This window comes from Diceros bicornis, chromosome 32 (genome assembly GCF_020826845.1).
Source record: "Diceros bicornis minor isolate mBicDic1 chromosome 32, mDicBic1.mat.cur, whole genome shotgun sequence".
Lineage (NCBI taxonomy): Eukaryota > Metazoa > Chordata > Mammalia > Perissodactyla > Rhinocerotidae > Diceros > Diceros bicornis.
Genome location: NC_080771.1, coordinates 37571245 through 37585475, shown reverse-complemented (window position 1 = coordinate 37585475; position 14231 = coordinate 37571245). Strand labels below are relative to the sequence as shown.

At 59.5% G+C, this 14231-nt stretch overlaps 1 protein-coding gene across 4 annotated transcripts in view; it reads right to left on the bottom strand.

Moving 5' to 3' along the window:
- Nucleotides 1–262: 262 nt before the first annotated feature.
- ACSF3 (acyl-CoA synthetase family member 3) overlaps nt 263–14231 on the bottom strand; it is a 71060-nt gene continuing 57091 nt past the window's right edge. For 2 of the 4 annotated variants that reach the window (XM_058528483.1, XM_058528482.1), the window contains exons 8-10: nt 8718–8852; nt 7338–7449; nt 1297–2550 (exon numbers count right to left, since the gene is read on the bottom strand). In XM_058528483.1, the coding sequence (XP_058384466.1) occupies nt 2403–2550; nt 7338–7449; nt 8718–8852 (395 nt within the window). In that variant the 3' untranslated portion in view covers nt 1297–2402. The other 2 variants (XM_058528484.1, XM_058528485.1) reach the window with 2 other exon arrangements.

The window sequence follows — 14231 nt, the reverse complement described above, 5'->3', positions numbered from 1 at the left end:
CAGAACCCATTTCTCGGACGGGGGCCTCACCCCAGCCACCAATGAGTTTACATCCAAAGGGAGGGATGTGGCAAGACCCAGGGACAGGACGAGCCAGGCATATCCCCTCCACTCTGGGGCCTGAGGGACCCTGGAGGCACAGCCGGCCTTCCCTCTGCTCTGAGGACGTGGCCTGTCTGAGGAGCAGCCCCCCACCAGGCACCCTGGACCCTCCTGGCTGCCTCTCAGTAAGTTCAGACTCCACATGGCCGACGCCTCTCCAGGAGCACTGGCAGAGTGAGGCCACAAGCACGAACGTGTTAACGGAGCTGCAGCAGCCTGCTCCCAGCTTTCACCACACGGGGCTGCCCGATGGTCGTGCCTTCAGGGAGCAGGCGTGCGTGTGTGTGCACATTTCCAGGCAAGGGGGAACTTTCTGGAAGCCTCGCGAACCTCCATCACCTTGACTTAGCCAGGAGGGGTGCAGTGTTCTGACTGTCCTCAGAGGGACGTGTTCTGAGGACAAAGTGCAGTCTTGCTGTTAGTTGAGGACAACCATTATTTTTTGGAAAATATTTCGTATAGATAATAGCATAAAGCAAATAATTATGTAAACATTTTTAGGAATCAAAATTCTCAGTACTGATACAGACACTGTGTCAAATCAGTGAGATTAAGTAAAGATCCTGCAACAGTAAGTCTGCTTTTTCTCAGTAGCACGTGGCTCCCTACTCACCACAGGGCCAGATGTAAGGACAGCCGGGAGCTGGGGCTCGGGGTGTCTGGCCACGGTGTTGTGTGCCATCAAGAGGAGCCGGGCTGTGGGTGCAGCGGCTGAGCCCCTCAGTGGCCCGGCCTGCTTGGTAGGCGGGTGACTGGTGTGCGTGTCGAGGCCTTAGGCAGGAGGGAGGATGGGGGAGACGTTCCTCGGAGCAAATGCCACGTCCAGGGTCAGGCGTTGGGGGAGTCAGAGGCCACATGCAGCTCTGGGGTGGGGAGTGATCTCGGGCCCCCTGCATGCTGCCCTCCCCTCACAGGACTACAGCCTCTCAAGGCCTATTTGTCCCCAAGGCACTGCACCGCCACTGGGGCTGGGGTGGCCCCTCCAGCCTCCAGCTCCCACATTTTGCTGCTCTTTCAGACACAAATTTTGGGAACAGAATGTTCTGGAAAAGTCGAGGTCAGACTCCTGCTGTGCTGTGAGTGCCACTTCCCAGCAGTCTTGGGCAAAGGAGTGGCCCTGGTCTCCAGTAAATGATCCAGAAGCTTCTGGATTCTCCACTTGGTATGTACACACGGGCATCCATGCATCTGAATCAACACAACCAAGAACAGGGAAGAGGGGATGTGGACATGCGTGGTCACTCTCTGCAGGTTAGTGCGCCCCATAGCCCATGGTTGGGGGGCAGAGGACCTGGGGCCGCCTAGAGGGGAGCCCGCGTCAGGGTAGATGTGAATCGGGTGGGAGGGTGGTCTGGGAAGGGGACGTTCAGACAAAGACTAAGAGCAGAGAGCTACTGTGGAGGAAGAAGCATGGGGTGGACGTCAAGGGTCACGGCAGAGCAGCTGTAGGCCATTCACAGTCAGCCTATGGCTACCATGACGAGTCTGGACTCTGTACAGAGTACAGCAGGATTCACGCTACGATGGTGGAGGTAAGTGGCTGCGACATGGACTGCACGCCCACAGAGCCCAAGATACCGACCACCTGGCCCATCCCCAAGTTTGCCAGGTCCTGGTCTGGAAGGTTCCCTTCGCGAGGGCCGAGGGGCTGCTCGCAGCCCCCCAGCAGAGGGTCCAGGCATTCTGCTCCTCGTCTCTGGTCGCTGAGCCACATCCCCATGGCCATCAGCTTGCCCCTGAAGAGGCTGGCCAAGAGCCGCCCAGGGAAATGCCAGGGAAGGACAGAGGAGATGCCCAGGCCTGTCCTCAGGGTCGGCTCCTCAGAGCAGGTGGGTGTCCACCCAGGAGGCTCAGGAGAGGTCGCAGGTCACCTGGGACGGCCACACAGGCATCCCTGATGGCCGGAGATGCCCTGGTCTGTGAGGTGCACAGGTGTGCACTCTTGTGCCTGCAATGACCCACACCAGGCCCCGGGCAGACACACAGCACAGGCGTCTGACTTCTCCATGGAGCCTTTATTGAATTCCCTTTGGAGACCTGCTTCTCTGTGACACGTCTGGACCCTCCCGGGACCTGCCCGGCAGCCTCAGGACACCTGGGGATGGGGGGCCTGCGCATGTGGGGCCACGCACCACGCACAGATGCAGGCATGTCCTGAGGACAGGGCAGAGGTGACACAGGGTCGTCTGGTGATTTGAAATCAGCCTGGGGCTGAGGAGGCCTCGCACTGTGACCTCACTCCAGTCAGACCTCACTGTTCTGCCTGAGTTAGGAGCTGTTGGTCTGAAGGGGACGTTGGCTCACTGGCGCCTGGCCTCGGGGGCGCCCTGGTCGTGTGGGTAGAACTGCCTGATGAGGTCCCTCTTGTTCACCTTCCCCATCTGGTTCCGCGGGATCTCCTCCACCAGCAGGAGCTCTGAGGGCACCGCGTACGGGGCCATGATGCCTCTGCAGAGACAAGCACCGCCTGAGCAGCAGAACTCCAGCATCCTCCCCAGATGGCAGGACAGGGAGCCTGGCCACAGCCTGCACCAGCCCAGGGAGGGCATCCCTGCCGCAGGACACTCAACACGGAGATGCCACAGCGCGTGGTCCAGGTCCTGCTGACTCTCTGCCTCCCGCCCCCCAGGGGAGAGGATGAGACCCTGGCCCGGAGCTGGAAAGGTCCCCCTCTGCGGCCCATTCTCTCCAGCAGGCCTTGGCCAGATGGGCGGAGGAGGCGGGTGGGCAGGGCTGAGGGGCCTGTGGGCACCTCACAGACCCCTAGGTGCTGTGGCCACGTGGGCTGGCGCTGCCCCCCCAACCACAGCCCGGCGCTTAAGCAGTGGGAGGGGCTTGTCTGTCAGTCCTGGAGCTGCCCTGCACCAGGGCAGCACTCCTACGGGGCACCCCGTTAGACGATGTCTTCCCCTGTGAGCGGCCACACAGTGGGGTCCCACCACCCCCAGGCTCCACTCTGGAAAACTACTCCTTAAAAAACTATGCTGGCACTGGTTCTGAGCAGACAAGAGATGCCTGCTCCTCGCTCTCCAACAGCCACACGCGGGGCCACATGCCCTGTTGCAAAGAAATGGCAGAGACCCAGGATGCCGCCTGGAGCGCTGGAGAAGGGGAAACAGACCCACGGCCGTTTCCTGCACCGGGCACACCAGCTCCTGGCCTCCTGGGCCTTGAAGGGTCCGCTCTCTGGGGCTCTGACAAGGAGCTTCAAGTTGGGCCAGAGGGACAGGACATACGGTACCCCAATGTCTGCCCAGGGCCAGCAAGTGTGCGTGGCCCTCCGGTCTGTGAGCTGTGGCAGCAGTCTCAGCCACGGAACATGCAGCACGGTCAGGAGCCAGTGATGGGCGGTGGCAGAGAAACCCCCAATCTCGGCCTTAGCAGCCGGGTGCTTATGAAGAAATATGAGCCTTACTGCCTTTGGGTGCAGTGTCATTGGGGGCGGGTCCTGCCACAAACAGCCTGCTGCCAAAGTTTACCGGAGGCTCCCACACCGGGGGAGCTCAGGGTGCAGGCTGCTGGCTTCTGAGAGGAGAGGGTGCCACTGTCTGTGGCCCTGGCAGCTGCAGGAGATGGCTGGCTGCCCACTAGGGCCAGGAGGACATGTGGGGCCGGGTGGGACTTCGCTAGAACAAAGCACCCAAACTGGCCTGTGACCCTGACAGTGTGCAGGAGTGAACCCCTATGGCCTGACACCCCCACCTGCTCCTGGAACAAAGCCGCCCACGGCCCCCCAGCCCTGCTGCCAAAACTCTGTCTCCAGCGGGGTTCGGCTGGTGCATTGGTGCTGTGTGGCTTTCCCCACGCCCACAGCTTCACCTCCCAGGCGGCCATCCCGCTTCCCCTTTGCTGTGCCAGTGTTGAGCTGGTGGCAGGGCCTGGAGAGAAGAGGGCAGAGGCAGTCTGGGGGTGTGGCCCGAGACGGTGGCAGATCCCTGTGAAACAGTGCAGAGCAGAGGTAGTGGAGGACCGTTTTTCACCAATTAAAGGAAAAATCTGTCAATCTAGAATCCGACATCCAGAGAAAGCATCTTTCAAGAATGAAGGTGAGGGGCCGGCCCGGGGGTGTAGTGGTTGGGTTCGCACGCTCCACTTTGGTGGCCCAGGGTTCGCAGGTTTGGATCCCGGGTGCGGACGTACGCACCGCTTACCAAGCCATGCTGTGGCGGCATCCCACATAAAGTGGAGGAAGATGGGCACAGATGTCAGCTCAGGGTCAATCTCCCTCAGGAAAAACAGGAGGACTGGCAACAGATGTTAGCTCAGGGCTAATCTTCCTCACCAAAAAAAAAAAAAAAAAAAAGAATGAAGTTGAAATTTAAAAAGACCCTTTCAAACACACAGACACTGACAGAGTTCCTCCCCAGCCGACCTGAACCAGAGATGTGAGGGTGTCTGCTGCTGATGGACTCCAGGTCCCAGCCAGGCAGGAAGAGCAGCACGTGGGAAGTGGACGTCATTTCCCTTATTACTGAATTCTCTTTAAGAGATAACTATTGGAACAAAAATATCAAGGACGCAGGGTGGGGTTTACAACAAATAAAAAAGTGTAGCAACAACAGCAGGCGGGTGGGCAGGGCAAGGCAAGGCACACCGTCTGTGTGGAAAGGCGCGACGTCACGGGAAGTTAAAGATGCGCCTTATAAACCCAATTTAGCAACCACTAGAAGAGGAACAGAAGCTGTAACCATGAAAAAGTGATCTAAAAGCGTCACGAAGGACGTGGGTTTAAAGTCTGTGGACCCTGCCATTCCGAGAACACGGGTCTTTTTGGGAAGGAGACCGTCCACCGTGGGAACCAAGGAGTTTGCCCGCGAGTCTGTGCAGAGGACACTAGGTCCTATGTTTAGCAACTGGTCTCATGTGAAACTTTTAGAATAGCTTTGAGGCAAAGCACGGCATTGGCCAGGAATCCAGCAAAGCCAAGCGGTTTGTCAGAGCAAGTTCCCTGTGGACAGGGGGCCTGCTCCAGCTGCTTCCTCTGCTCATCCCCTCGGGAAGGACAGTGGGCACAAAGGTAGGACAGGACTTCCAGCCAACTACTCATCCACGGTCTGATCAGACGTCAAGGCTGTAGGTGATTTTAAGACTGTGGATTCCTGAATTCTTCCCAGTGTGTAAGTCCCACGTGGCCCATTTCAACTGGGCAGTTTGGTGGATGGAAGGGTGGTGGGTCGACCATGTCCCGGACCCTGAAAACGTGGTGTTGTTACCCAGCTTCTGGGCCACACTCAACCCCTGGAGGATATGTACTGCCTGATCCGGGGGGCGGCCAGCTTCCCCCCGACTCCCGCGAAGAGTGCAGCACAGGAAAAGGACAGCCCTGCACTTGGGGACAGAGAGACTGTGAGGCAGCAAGTATCTTCAGAAATGAAAAAAACGGCAGCAAAAGGGAAAACATTATTATTAAGAAAAGCTTTAAAAAACACCCCCAAATGGTAGCGAAGATGGCACAGAAAGAAACCACAGCTTCACTAAGAAGCCAGTGTCCAAAAGAATTGGAGTGAGGTGCCTCTCTCTGGTCCCCCACATGATCTGGGGACATGGACAGTCCCTCATATGCGGAGTTGGCCCTGCCCTTTGAAGGGAAAACCCCTCCTCTCCCTCCATGGGGTGGGCAGCTTTGGTGTCGCCGCCCAGTGACTGCCCAAGGCAAGGACACAAAGGCTCGGACGCCGACCTCAACCTGCGACAGTCCTCGTGGAGACCACGCACGGACTGACCGCCTGCCCTCCTGGGAGCACCACTCCAGGGCACCCCAACCCCTCCGCACACAGTGCCCGTCTCAGGGCCTTCTCACACCCACAGTCAAGCCACAGCGACCGGTGCAGGCCCCTGCGGGTGCCGGGCGAGGAGCCACCTGAACTCAGAGGGACGGACAGACGATGCAGCACCAGGCGCGAAGGGGCGGAGCAGCTGGCACTGGGTGCTAGGGGCCTCCGGCCTGAGGACGGCCAAGGGCTAACGTGAGGCCAGAGCTCTGGACCCTGAAACACTCTGGCAGAGCTCTCAGCGCAAGTTACGTGTTTTTTTTTTTGACAAACTAATTGTTTAATCAAAGCAGCAACCAGCAGACTAGACTCCCCCCTCCACCTTTGTTACACTGCAGTGTTCCAGCTGTGATTCTGCAGATCCAGGGGAATCTAACAGCCTAGCTGTGCGGCCCCTGATGAAACAAGGACTCCTACTGTTTGTGAATTCATGTTGAACAAGACAAAATCTCTTTAGCGCTAAGGAGAAGGAGGCAAGTCACGATGGAAGGGGGGGTGGGGGGAGGGGAGAAGGGGGAGAGAATTCTTGGATTTAAAACAAACAATTTGGGGATATTACTAACAGCTTCCTTTCTGAGCTCGCCGGGACAATGCTCCAGGGTTCCAGCAGATGCTTCTCCCTGTCCTGTTCTCTCTGGCCTCTGACAAAGACGGGGGTTCAGGCTCGGCCTGGGACTGATCACTGGGCACCAGAGGCACAAAGAAGGGAGCCTGTAAGCTTGGGGACGCAGAGAAACCACCGGGGCCGCGATGGGGGACAGAAAGGCTCTGGGGGGAAGGTTTTGGTGAGATGAGGGCAAACTGATGAAGACGCCGGGGAGGGAGGGATAGGGGCTCCTCGCGTAGGGAGGGGGAGCTCCGGCTTCAGCCGGGCAGTGAGCTCCCAGAGGGCACGTGCAAACAGCCAGTGCCCGCGCCGTGGTTTGGGGCACAGCTGCAGGACAGCGCTGTGTCTGCCCGGGAGAGATGGGAAGGCTGCAGCTCGCTCAGCCCAGCGCCCTGGCCATGTCCACTGCTCTGGATCGTGGCTCCAGGGCCACCCGTGAGTTTCCTTGACAAGAGTCCTCTTGAACGTGGGAGGACGTACTTGCTCACCGTAGGAGATCCTGTCCCTGGAGTATGTGTTCCTGCCATCTCAGAACCTGCCTGAATCTTGGGTCTGAATCCTGTAGCTGGGAGGGCAGGGGCCTCCTATTTCCCTTCACGTACTCATGGCTGTTGGGTGACGGCATGAACAGGATCATATCGGCTCCTGCTGTCATCACAGCACTTCCTGGGCCCTTTGTGTGCAGGGGGGCAGCCTCGTGTATGTACCACCATGTCTGACCTTCCAGGTTGCCCCCACCTCATGATGGAGGTCAGCAAGCCCCAGGACCCCACCCGTCCCTCCCCCAACACAGGACAGTCCTGGCCCCATCTGTCCTGTCCCTCCAACCCTACGAGTTCTACCCGCCCGACCCTTACCTTGCCCACTCTTTGAGTTCCTTGTGGGACAGCGAGTGTCCCCCTCGAAGAGTCACCACTGCAGTGACCCGCTGGCCCCACGTCATGTCTGGAACTCCGATCACAGCCACATCTGGGGATGGAAGAACAGAGTGGGGCACCTTGGAAACACCATGATGACCACTGCAGGCTCAAGAGTAGCCAAGAATGTGCAGAGATGCCCAGGACGTGGAGTGCTAGAGCAAGTCCTGGGAAGCCCTGCCCAGCAGCCAGGGGAGCATGAGGGTCCTGCTGGGGATAGGTGAGGACACGCTCCCCATGGCGTCTCTTGGGGAGCCCAGAGCAGGTTGCCTTTCCACCACTCCTGCCCTCCCCCTGCACTGCCCCGGCACAGTCCCGGATATGAGGGCTGGGGACGATAAAAGTCCAGAATGTTCTGCCTCTCAGGCCTGTGGGCCCCCATGGACAGGCCACGCAGAACAGCCCTGGTGAAATGGCTGGACTTGGGTTTGCAGGAGCCACTTCTGCTGTAACCAGGGTGCTCACACACCATGACCTGAGGTCAGGAGAAGGTCTAGGTGAGGCCCATGCTTCCTGGACCAGCACCCACATGCCTCCTGCCTCCCCGCAGGAGCTGTGGTGGGGTGCAGTGCCAGGATGGCCACTCCCTCTGGTCTTGCCCAGGACATTTGGCCCATGGCTGGTCCTGATCACACCACCATTACTGAGCATGGGAGAGGGGAGGGCTGCTGTTGCTCTCCTGCACGCTGGCTACGTGGACCAGGCAGCATCCTGATCAGGCCTAGAACCCAACTGTGGTGGGCGGTGGGCAGACCCTACTGTGGTGGGCGGTGGGAAGACCCTAACTATGGGGTGTGGTGGGCAGACCCTACTGTGAAGTGAGATGGTCAGACCCCACTGTGGTAGGCAGTGGGCAGACCCTAACTGTAGGGTGAGATGGGCAGACCCTATTGTGGTGGGCGGTGGGCAGACACTACTGTGGTGGGCGGTGGGCAGACCCTAACTGTGGTGGCAGGGGGCAGGCCCTACTGTGGTGGGCGGTGGGCAGACCCTACTGTGGTGGGCGATGTGCAGACCCTAAATGTGGGGTGAGGTGGGCAGACCCTACTGTGGTAGGCAGACCCTACTGTGGCGGGCGGTTGGCAGACCCTAACTGTGGGGCGAGGTGGGCAGACCCCACTGTGGTGGGCAGTGGGCAGACCCAAACTGTGTGGCATGCATGGTTGGATTACCTGGTCCAGTTTTGTCTATAGTCAAGCACAGGAAGACATATCCAGAGCGTGTCCACCCCGAGCGTGTCCCGGACAGCCTGGGTCTGGACCAAGTGCAGTTAAGATGAACCAATAGGCTCAAGGTCACGGGGGTGCCACAGCCACTCACCCGTGATGCTGGGGTGGGCGAGCAGCAGCCGCTCCACCTCCAGGGCGCTGATCTTGTAGCCGCCACTTTTGATGATGTCCACCGACGTGCGGCCCCGGATCCAGTACCTGCCATCCTTGAACACGGCTGTGTCACCTGGGAAAGGGGCTCTGGTCACTGGGAGGCGTGCCTGGGTTCTGGTGGGGCCATGGCTCTGCATGCTTTGGTGTGCACACGCATGGCGAACCCTGGCTGCCTATGTCTGGGAGTGTCAATACCATGGGTACAGTGGCTGTGTGGGGGGCATTTTGGGACAAGGCAGCGAGCACAAAGTTCGATAGCTGTGACCTCAATCTGTGATGCCAACACCAGAACAGCCCCTCTGGCTGTGTCCCTACACAGGTGGCAGCATCCCACGAGGACGGACGTGGACCGCCCATGGAAACCAGGGCTTGGAGGCGTGAAGGCTGGCGCTGTCACTGCCACCCCAATGCTGCCTGCTGTTTCTCAGGCCATGAAAACAGAGAAAACTTAAGAGAACTGGCCACCCGCTGCTGTCCCACCGTGGGGTTCTGGCCACGGCAGGGCCCTGTGGGGCTGGCACCACTGTGGCCCTTTCCTGATGTGGCCTCCTGGGCTGCACGTGGTGCCACGTGGGGAGCCTCTGATAGGACAGGGACTTGCTGCCCCTCCATGCTGACCACCTGCACTTTCCCGCCTGGCTTCTCCAACAGCCCTGCATCAGCCCTCCCAGCTGAGGACGCAGCTGTCCCTTCTCAGGCAATGCCCAACCACATGTCACTCAGCATGAGCACATGAGCAGAGGATGAGGGACGCGGGGTCTGTGCTCCAGCCTGGGTATCGAGGGCGCGGGTGAGGTGGGCCTGAGTGTGTGTGTACATGCGTGTGCATGTGTGCGTATCTCACGCGTGCATGTGCGCGTGAGTGTGTGCACGTGGGGGCCCCCACCCACGCTCTGAGGGCAGCGCTGACATTCACCCGCCTGCTCTCACACCAGCCACACTTCACGCCAGGTCATCAGCTGGAATGAATCATAAAGACTTCACTATACATCACGCCGTCTGACCAGGAAGGCGCCATCCATCACTTCACTACTCCTTGCGACCTGCCACAGTGCGGGGCGCTCCCCAGTCTATTAAACAAGACAGATGAGTGTGCCTGGATGGGCTGAGCTTATTTATGGTGCAGCGGGAAGGCCAGGCTCTGAGAGCGCAGGGCTATGATCACGGCGGGTTCGCACTACTGTGTTACAGGAAGCAGAAGAAACAGGAGGGCCTAACTCAGCGGGACAGCCTGACTCAGCAGGCAGCTGGCCGGCAGGAAAGGGCACAGGCGTGGAGTGACAGGAGTGGGCTGCGGGGATCGGGGTGGACGCAGCCTGTCCTAAGTCTTGTGAGGCCCACCGCAGCCCTCTCCTGCTTCCGCTGTGCAGCCTGGCTCCGGCTGTCTCCTCTGCACTGGACGGCCATGAGGTCTCCCAATGGTTTCTCAACCATCATCCATCCATCCCTGAAACACATTGAATGGCCCCAGTCCAGGCCGTCACAAATGCCCACTGCCCAGAGTGAGGCCATGCTGGTGTTCAGGTCCCTCCAGTGGCTTCCTGACCCTGCTCCCACCCGCTGGCCTCCACCCACCCAGACCCAGCGGAGCGAGGCGTCACTGCCCTGCCCTGGGCTCTGCCTCCCGTCCCTGGGCCTCCAAAGACGCCCCCACTGCCCACGGCAAGGCCGACACAGCTTTGGGGCCTCTGTTGATACCACCTGCACCTCCTGCTCTGTGTTACTGCCTCTTAAGCCAGGGCGAGAGGCCCCCACAGCTACACCCACACCAGTCCCTCCAGCAGGCCCCCAGCCGTGCCCCCTTGCCCACGGGGCTCTCACGTCGGCTACCCGGTCTGCGGTCTTCCAGCTCTCCATCTGCTGCCCCTCCTCGCTTCAGCTCTGTTCAGACATCACTTCTGTGGCATCTCCAGGTGTCCCCCCCACCGCATACCAGCTCACAGTGGACGACAGCTTCCTTCGGCATCTGTCTCCTGTCACCAGCTGTCCACACACATGGACCCTGCCCCAGCCAGATGAAGAGTAGCGAGAACCAGACCTCATCCGAGAAAAGTCAGGCCCCTAAACAGTAGGGCTGGTGCTGGAGACACGTGGAAATTACGTCAGGGAGAGATGTGGGGATTTATATGCCAAGTTGGGAAGGATGCACACTGGTCACTTATTTGGGTCCTCATCACGTATGAGGACAGGTGGGGAGGTCATCCTGGGTTACCTGGTGGGCACCAGGTGTCATCACATGTGTCCTTATAAGAGGGAGGTGGAAGGAAATCTCAGACATGGGAGAGGCCGTGTGACGACAGGGACAGAGATGGAGCGACGCGGCCATAAGCCAGGGATGCCTGGGGAGCCCAGAGCTGGCAGAGGAAGGACCCTCCCCTGGACCCTCTGGAGGGAGCACGGCCCTGCAACACCTGGATTCAGACTCCTGGTCTCGGGAACTGAGAGGATACACATCTGTTGTTTTAAGCCCCCAGTTACTGATGAGTGGTCATCGCAGCCCCAGGACACTCTCACACCAGTAGAAGAGCTGTGTTCTGTGTCCTGGCCAGCAGGATGCAGAAGCAGGTCAGCCAGGCCTCGGGGAATGTGGTCTGGAGGGGAAGTGAGGGCTGTGAGAGGAGCCGGGGGCAGGTTGGTGGATGACGCAGGGCTGTGCCCTGACACTGTGTCTTTACTGAGAGCCACTGAAGCCACGGGAAGGCTGGCCTGGGGGTCTTTGGACAAGCTCCTTGCAGCTGCATTATAGGGACCATGTTGGGCAGCGCCGATGACCAGGGGCCTATCAGTGGCTGCAGCCACGTTCAGGCTGGAAGAGACAGGGGTGGTGGCACAAGCAGAGGGAGCGGAGGGGAATTGGGGAGGCAGTAGGACAGCACCAGATCAGGACTGACAGGTGAGAGAGAAAGGAGTCTGGAGGCTCCTCGGCTGGCCTCACGGGGTGGGGTGCGAGGGCATTGGGGGGGCAGTGCTGGGCTGGGGACATGTGTAGATGGCTTCACAAGGACAGACACGGGACCTGGGAAGCCAAAGGTGGTCACCCAAGGGAAAAACACAGAGTGAGACGAGGAAGAGCGGAAAACTGAGCCCTGAGAAGCCCTATCATGTACGGACCCTTCTGGAACAGGTGCTTGGTCTCCCAGCCGCCAGGAAGGCTTCCACAGACAGTCTTGCTGTCAGCGTCTTCAGGAAGAGCCTGCGTGGATGCCCACAAGCCCGAGGTCCTTCGGGGTGGCCGGTGGCCAAGTGACAGACATGGGTGTGAGCCCACCCTGGCCCAAATTGGGCACCACTGAGGCCACCCAAGTCCAGTGCTCCTGCGGGGCCTCAAGCTCCTGCATAGCCATCCCTGCTGACCGCTCACAGGGAAAAAGGAGCAGAGGTTTGTAGTGAAAAGGCAAAGAACTTCGGGAGGTGAGGTAGCCGACACAGAAACACTCAGAAGGGACAAGAAGACGAGGACGGCCACTGCTGGAGCTACTCCTGCAGGATGGGGGGTGGCGGGGGAGGGCGGGGCGAGCCGAGGAAGGAGATGAGAGGGAACCATAGACTCTTGAGGAACTCTGGCTTTGAAGGTGCCCTGGAGGGAGGAGAGGCATGGCCGGGCTCCAGGAAGGCAGAAGCAGGCTGGATAGGGGCTTCTGCCTCCTCTGGGGTGAAGGAGATTGGAGAGGGTTGGGGGCCAAGGGTGAGAACAGAGGGTCTGTGCAGCGCAGGGCCCACCCAACGCCAGTGTAGAATTGCTCTGCTCTCCAGGGGACCCTCCCTGCATGGCCTGGAGACTCTGAGGCCCTGGCTACCTCACTTCCAAACATAGGTCTGGGGAGTCAACACACAGGACACACACACATACCTCCCTGCCCCCACACCCCCCCCCACACGACACGCTTGGAATCGGGAGGTATGGCCCGCGTGGCTGCTTGACGCCCCGAAAAACGGGGATCCTGAACTCCCCCTCAAGACCTTCTGCTCTGTTTCCTTGGACCTCGGCTGAGACAGATGCTAAATCCCAGCCAAGAGACGTCGGCCCGGAGGAGAGCCTGTCCCGGAACCCACGAGCTCTAACACACGTAGCCTGCCTCTGCAGAGTGGCCGACTGTGCTCAGTGGAGCCGACGGGGAGCTTTCAGAAAGAGGGGGTCCCAGCCTGCACGGGTACAGGGGTACGACGTGGCACAGAAGCCTGGACAGATGCTCCAGGCAGGGGTCCGCCTGCCGCACATTGTACTGGACACCGCACTGGGCACCACGAGGCCCTGCACGTTCACACGGGGACTCAGCCTCACCCAGAGCTATCCCTTGGTGGCTGCCACCCGCCTATGTGAGACACCTCAGGCCCAGAGAGCTGAGATGGCCTGGGCCTCGGGGAGGGGCACTCACCATTGCCGGCCTTGCCCACCTCACGTTGGGGACCAGCCGGCAGCTCTGCGGCCGATGTTCAGCCCTGCCTCTGGGGAAATGTAGGTCAAGCCCGGTCGGGCACGAACAAGGGCCCTGTTTTCAGGTGGTGCACCCAGTACGGGACGGCTCATGCCTGCTCCGCACCACGGCTGCACCTCCGTCCGACAAGATGCCCCCGAGCTTCTACTGAGCAGCTGCCTCACCACAGGGTCTGACTGTGGAGCATGGAAGCCAGCCCCAGGGACGTGGATCTCCAGAGAATTATGCTGAGGAAAAAAGCCAGTCCCCAAAGGTTCCATCTACACGATTCCATTTCTACAACACGCCCTAAACGACAAGGAATGGTGGTGCCAGGGGTTAGGGATGGTGGGCGGAGGTGACGTGAAGCCACGAAGCAGCAGCACGTGGGAGCCTGTGGTGACAGAAACATTCTCACCACGGTGGCAGCTACGTGGATCCACACGTGTGATAAGAGGGCAGAGCACGTACACACACACAGGTGCATGCAGAGCCAGTGGGACCTGAACAAGCTCCCAGGGACTGGCTCTGGCGTTGTGCCAGGGACGCAGGACGCCGGCCCCTGGGGAAACTGGGCGACCCGGCACTTTACTTGTGATTTCTTGTGATCTGTAAGTATTTCAGAAGAAGAAGCTTTAAGAAATTGCTGTTGGGTTTAAGGAGAAGTTTCCTTCCCCAAACTCCAGGAAAGCGGCCTCCCCAGTGGGCCCACACCCACACTGGCACTCGCAGCATCTGCAACATGTTATAATTAAGCAATAATTTTTTAAAGGAAGAATTTGTATTAACCAAATTTATGACTGAGAAACAAGTATCGCAAACAAATGTGAGAAATTGCCTATCAGGATGCTAATGAGATGCCCCTCGGGTGTCAGCGCTCGGCTCCGCCTGCCCCTGCTGGGAACACCTGCCCTGCTTCCCTGGGGGTGGGGTCGGAGGGCGGGCTGCAGGGCTGGGTGAGCTCCAGCCCTCGGCTCCATGCTCTGGCCTGTTTCACGCACTGTCAGGCTCCGCGACCCTGCGTGGGCTGTTCACAG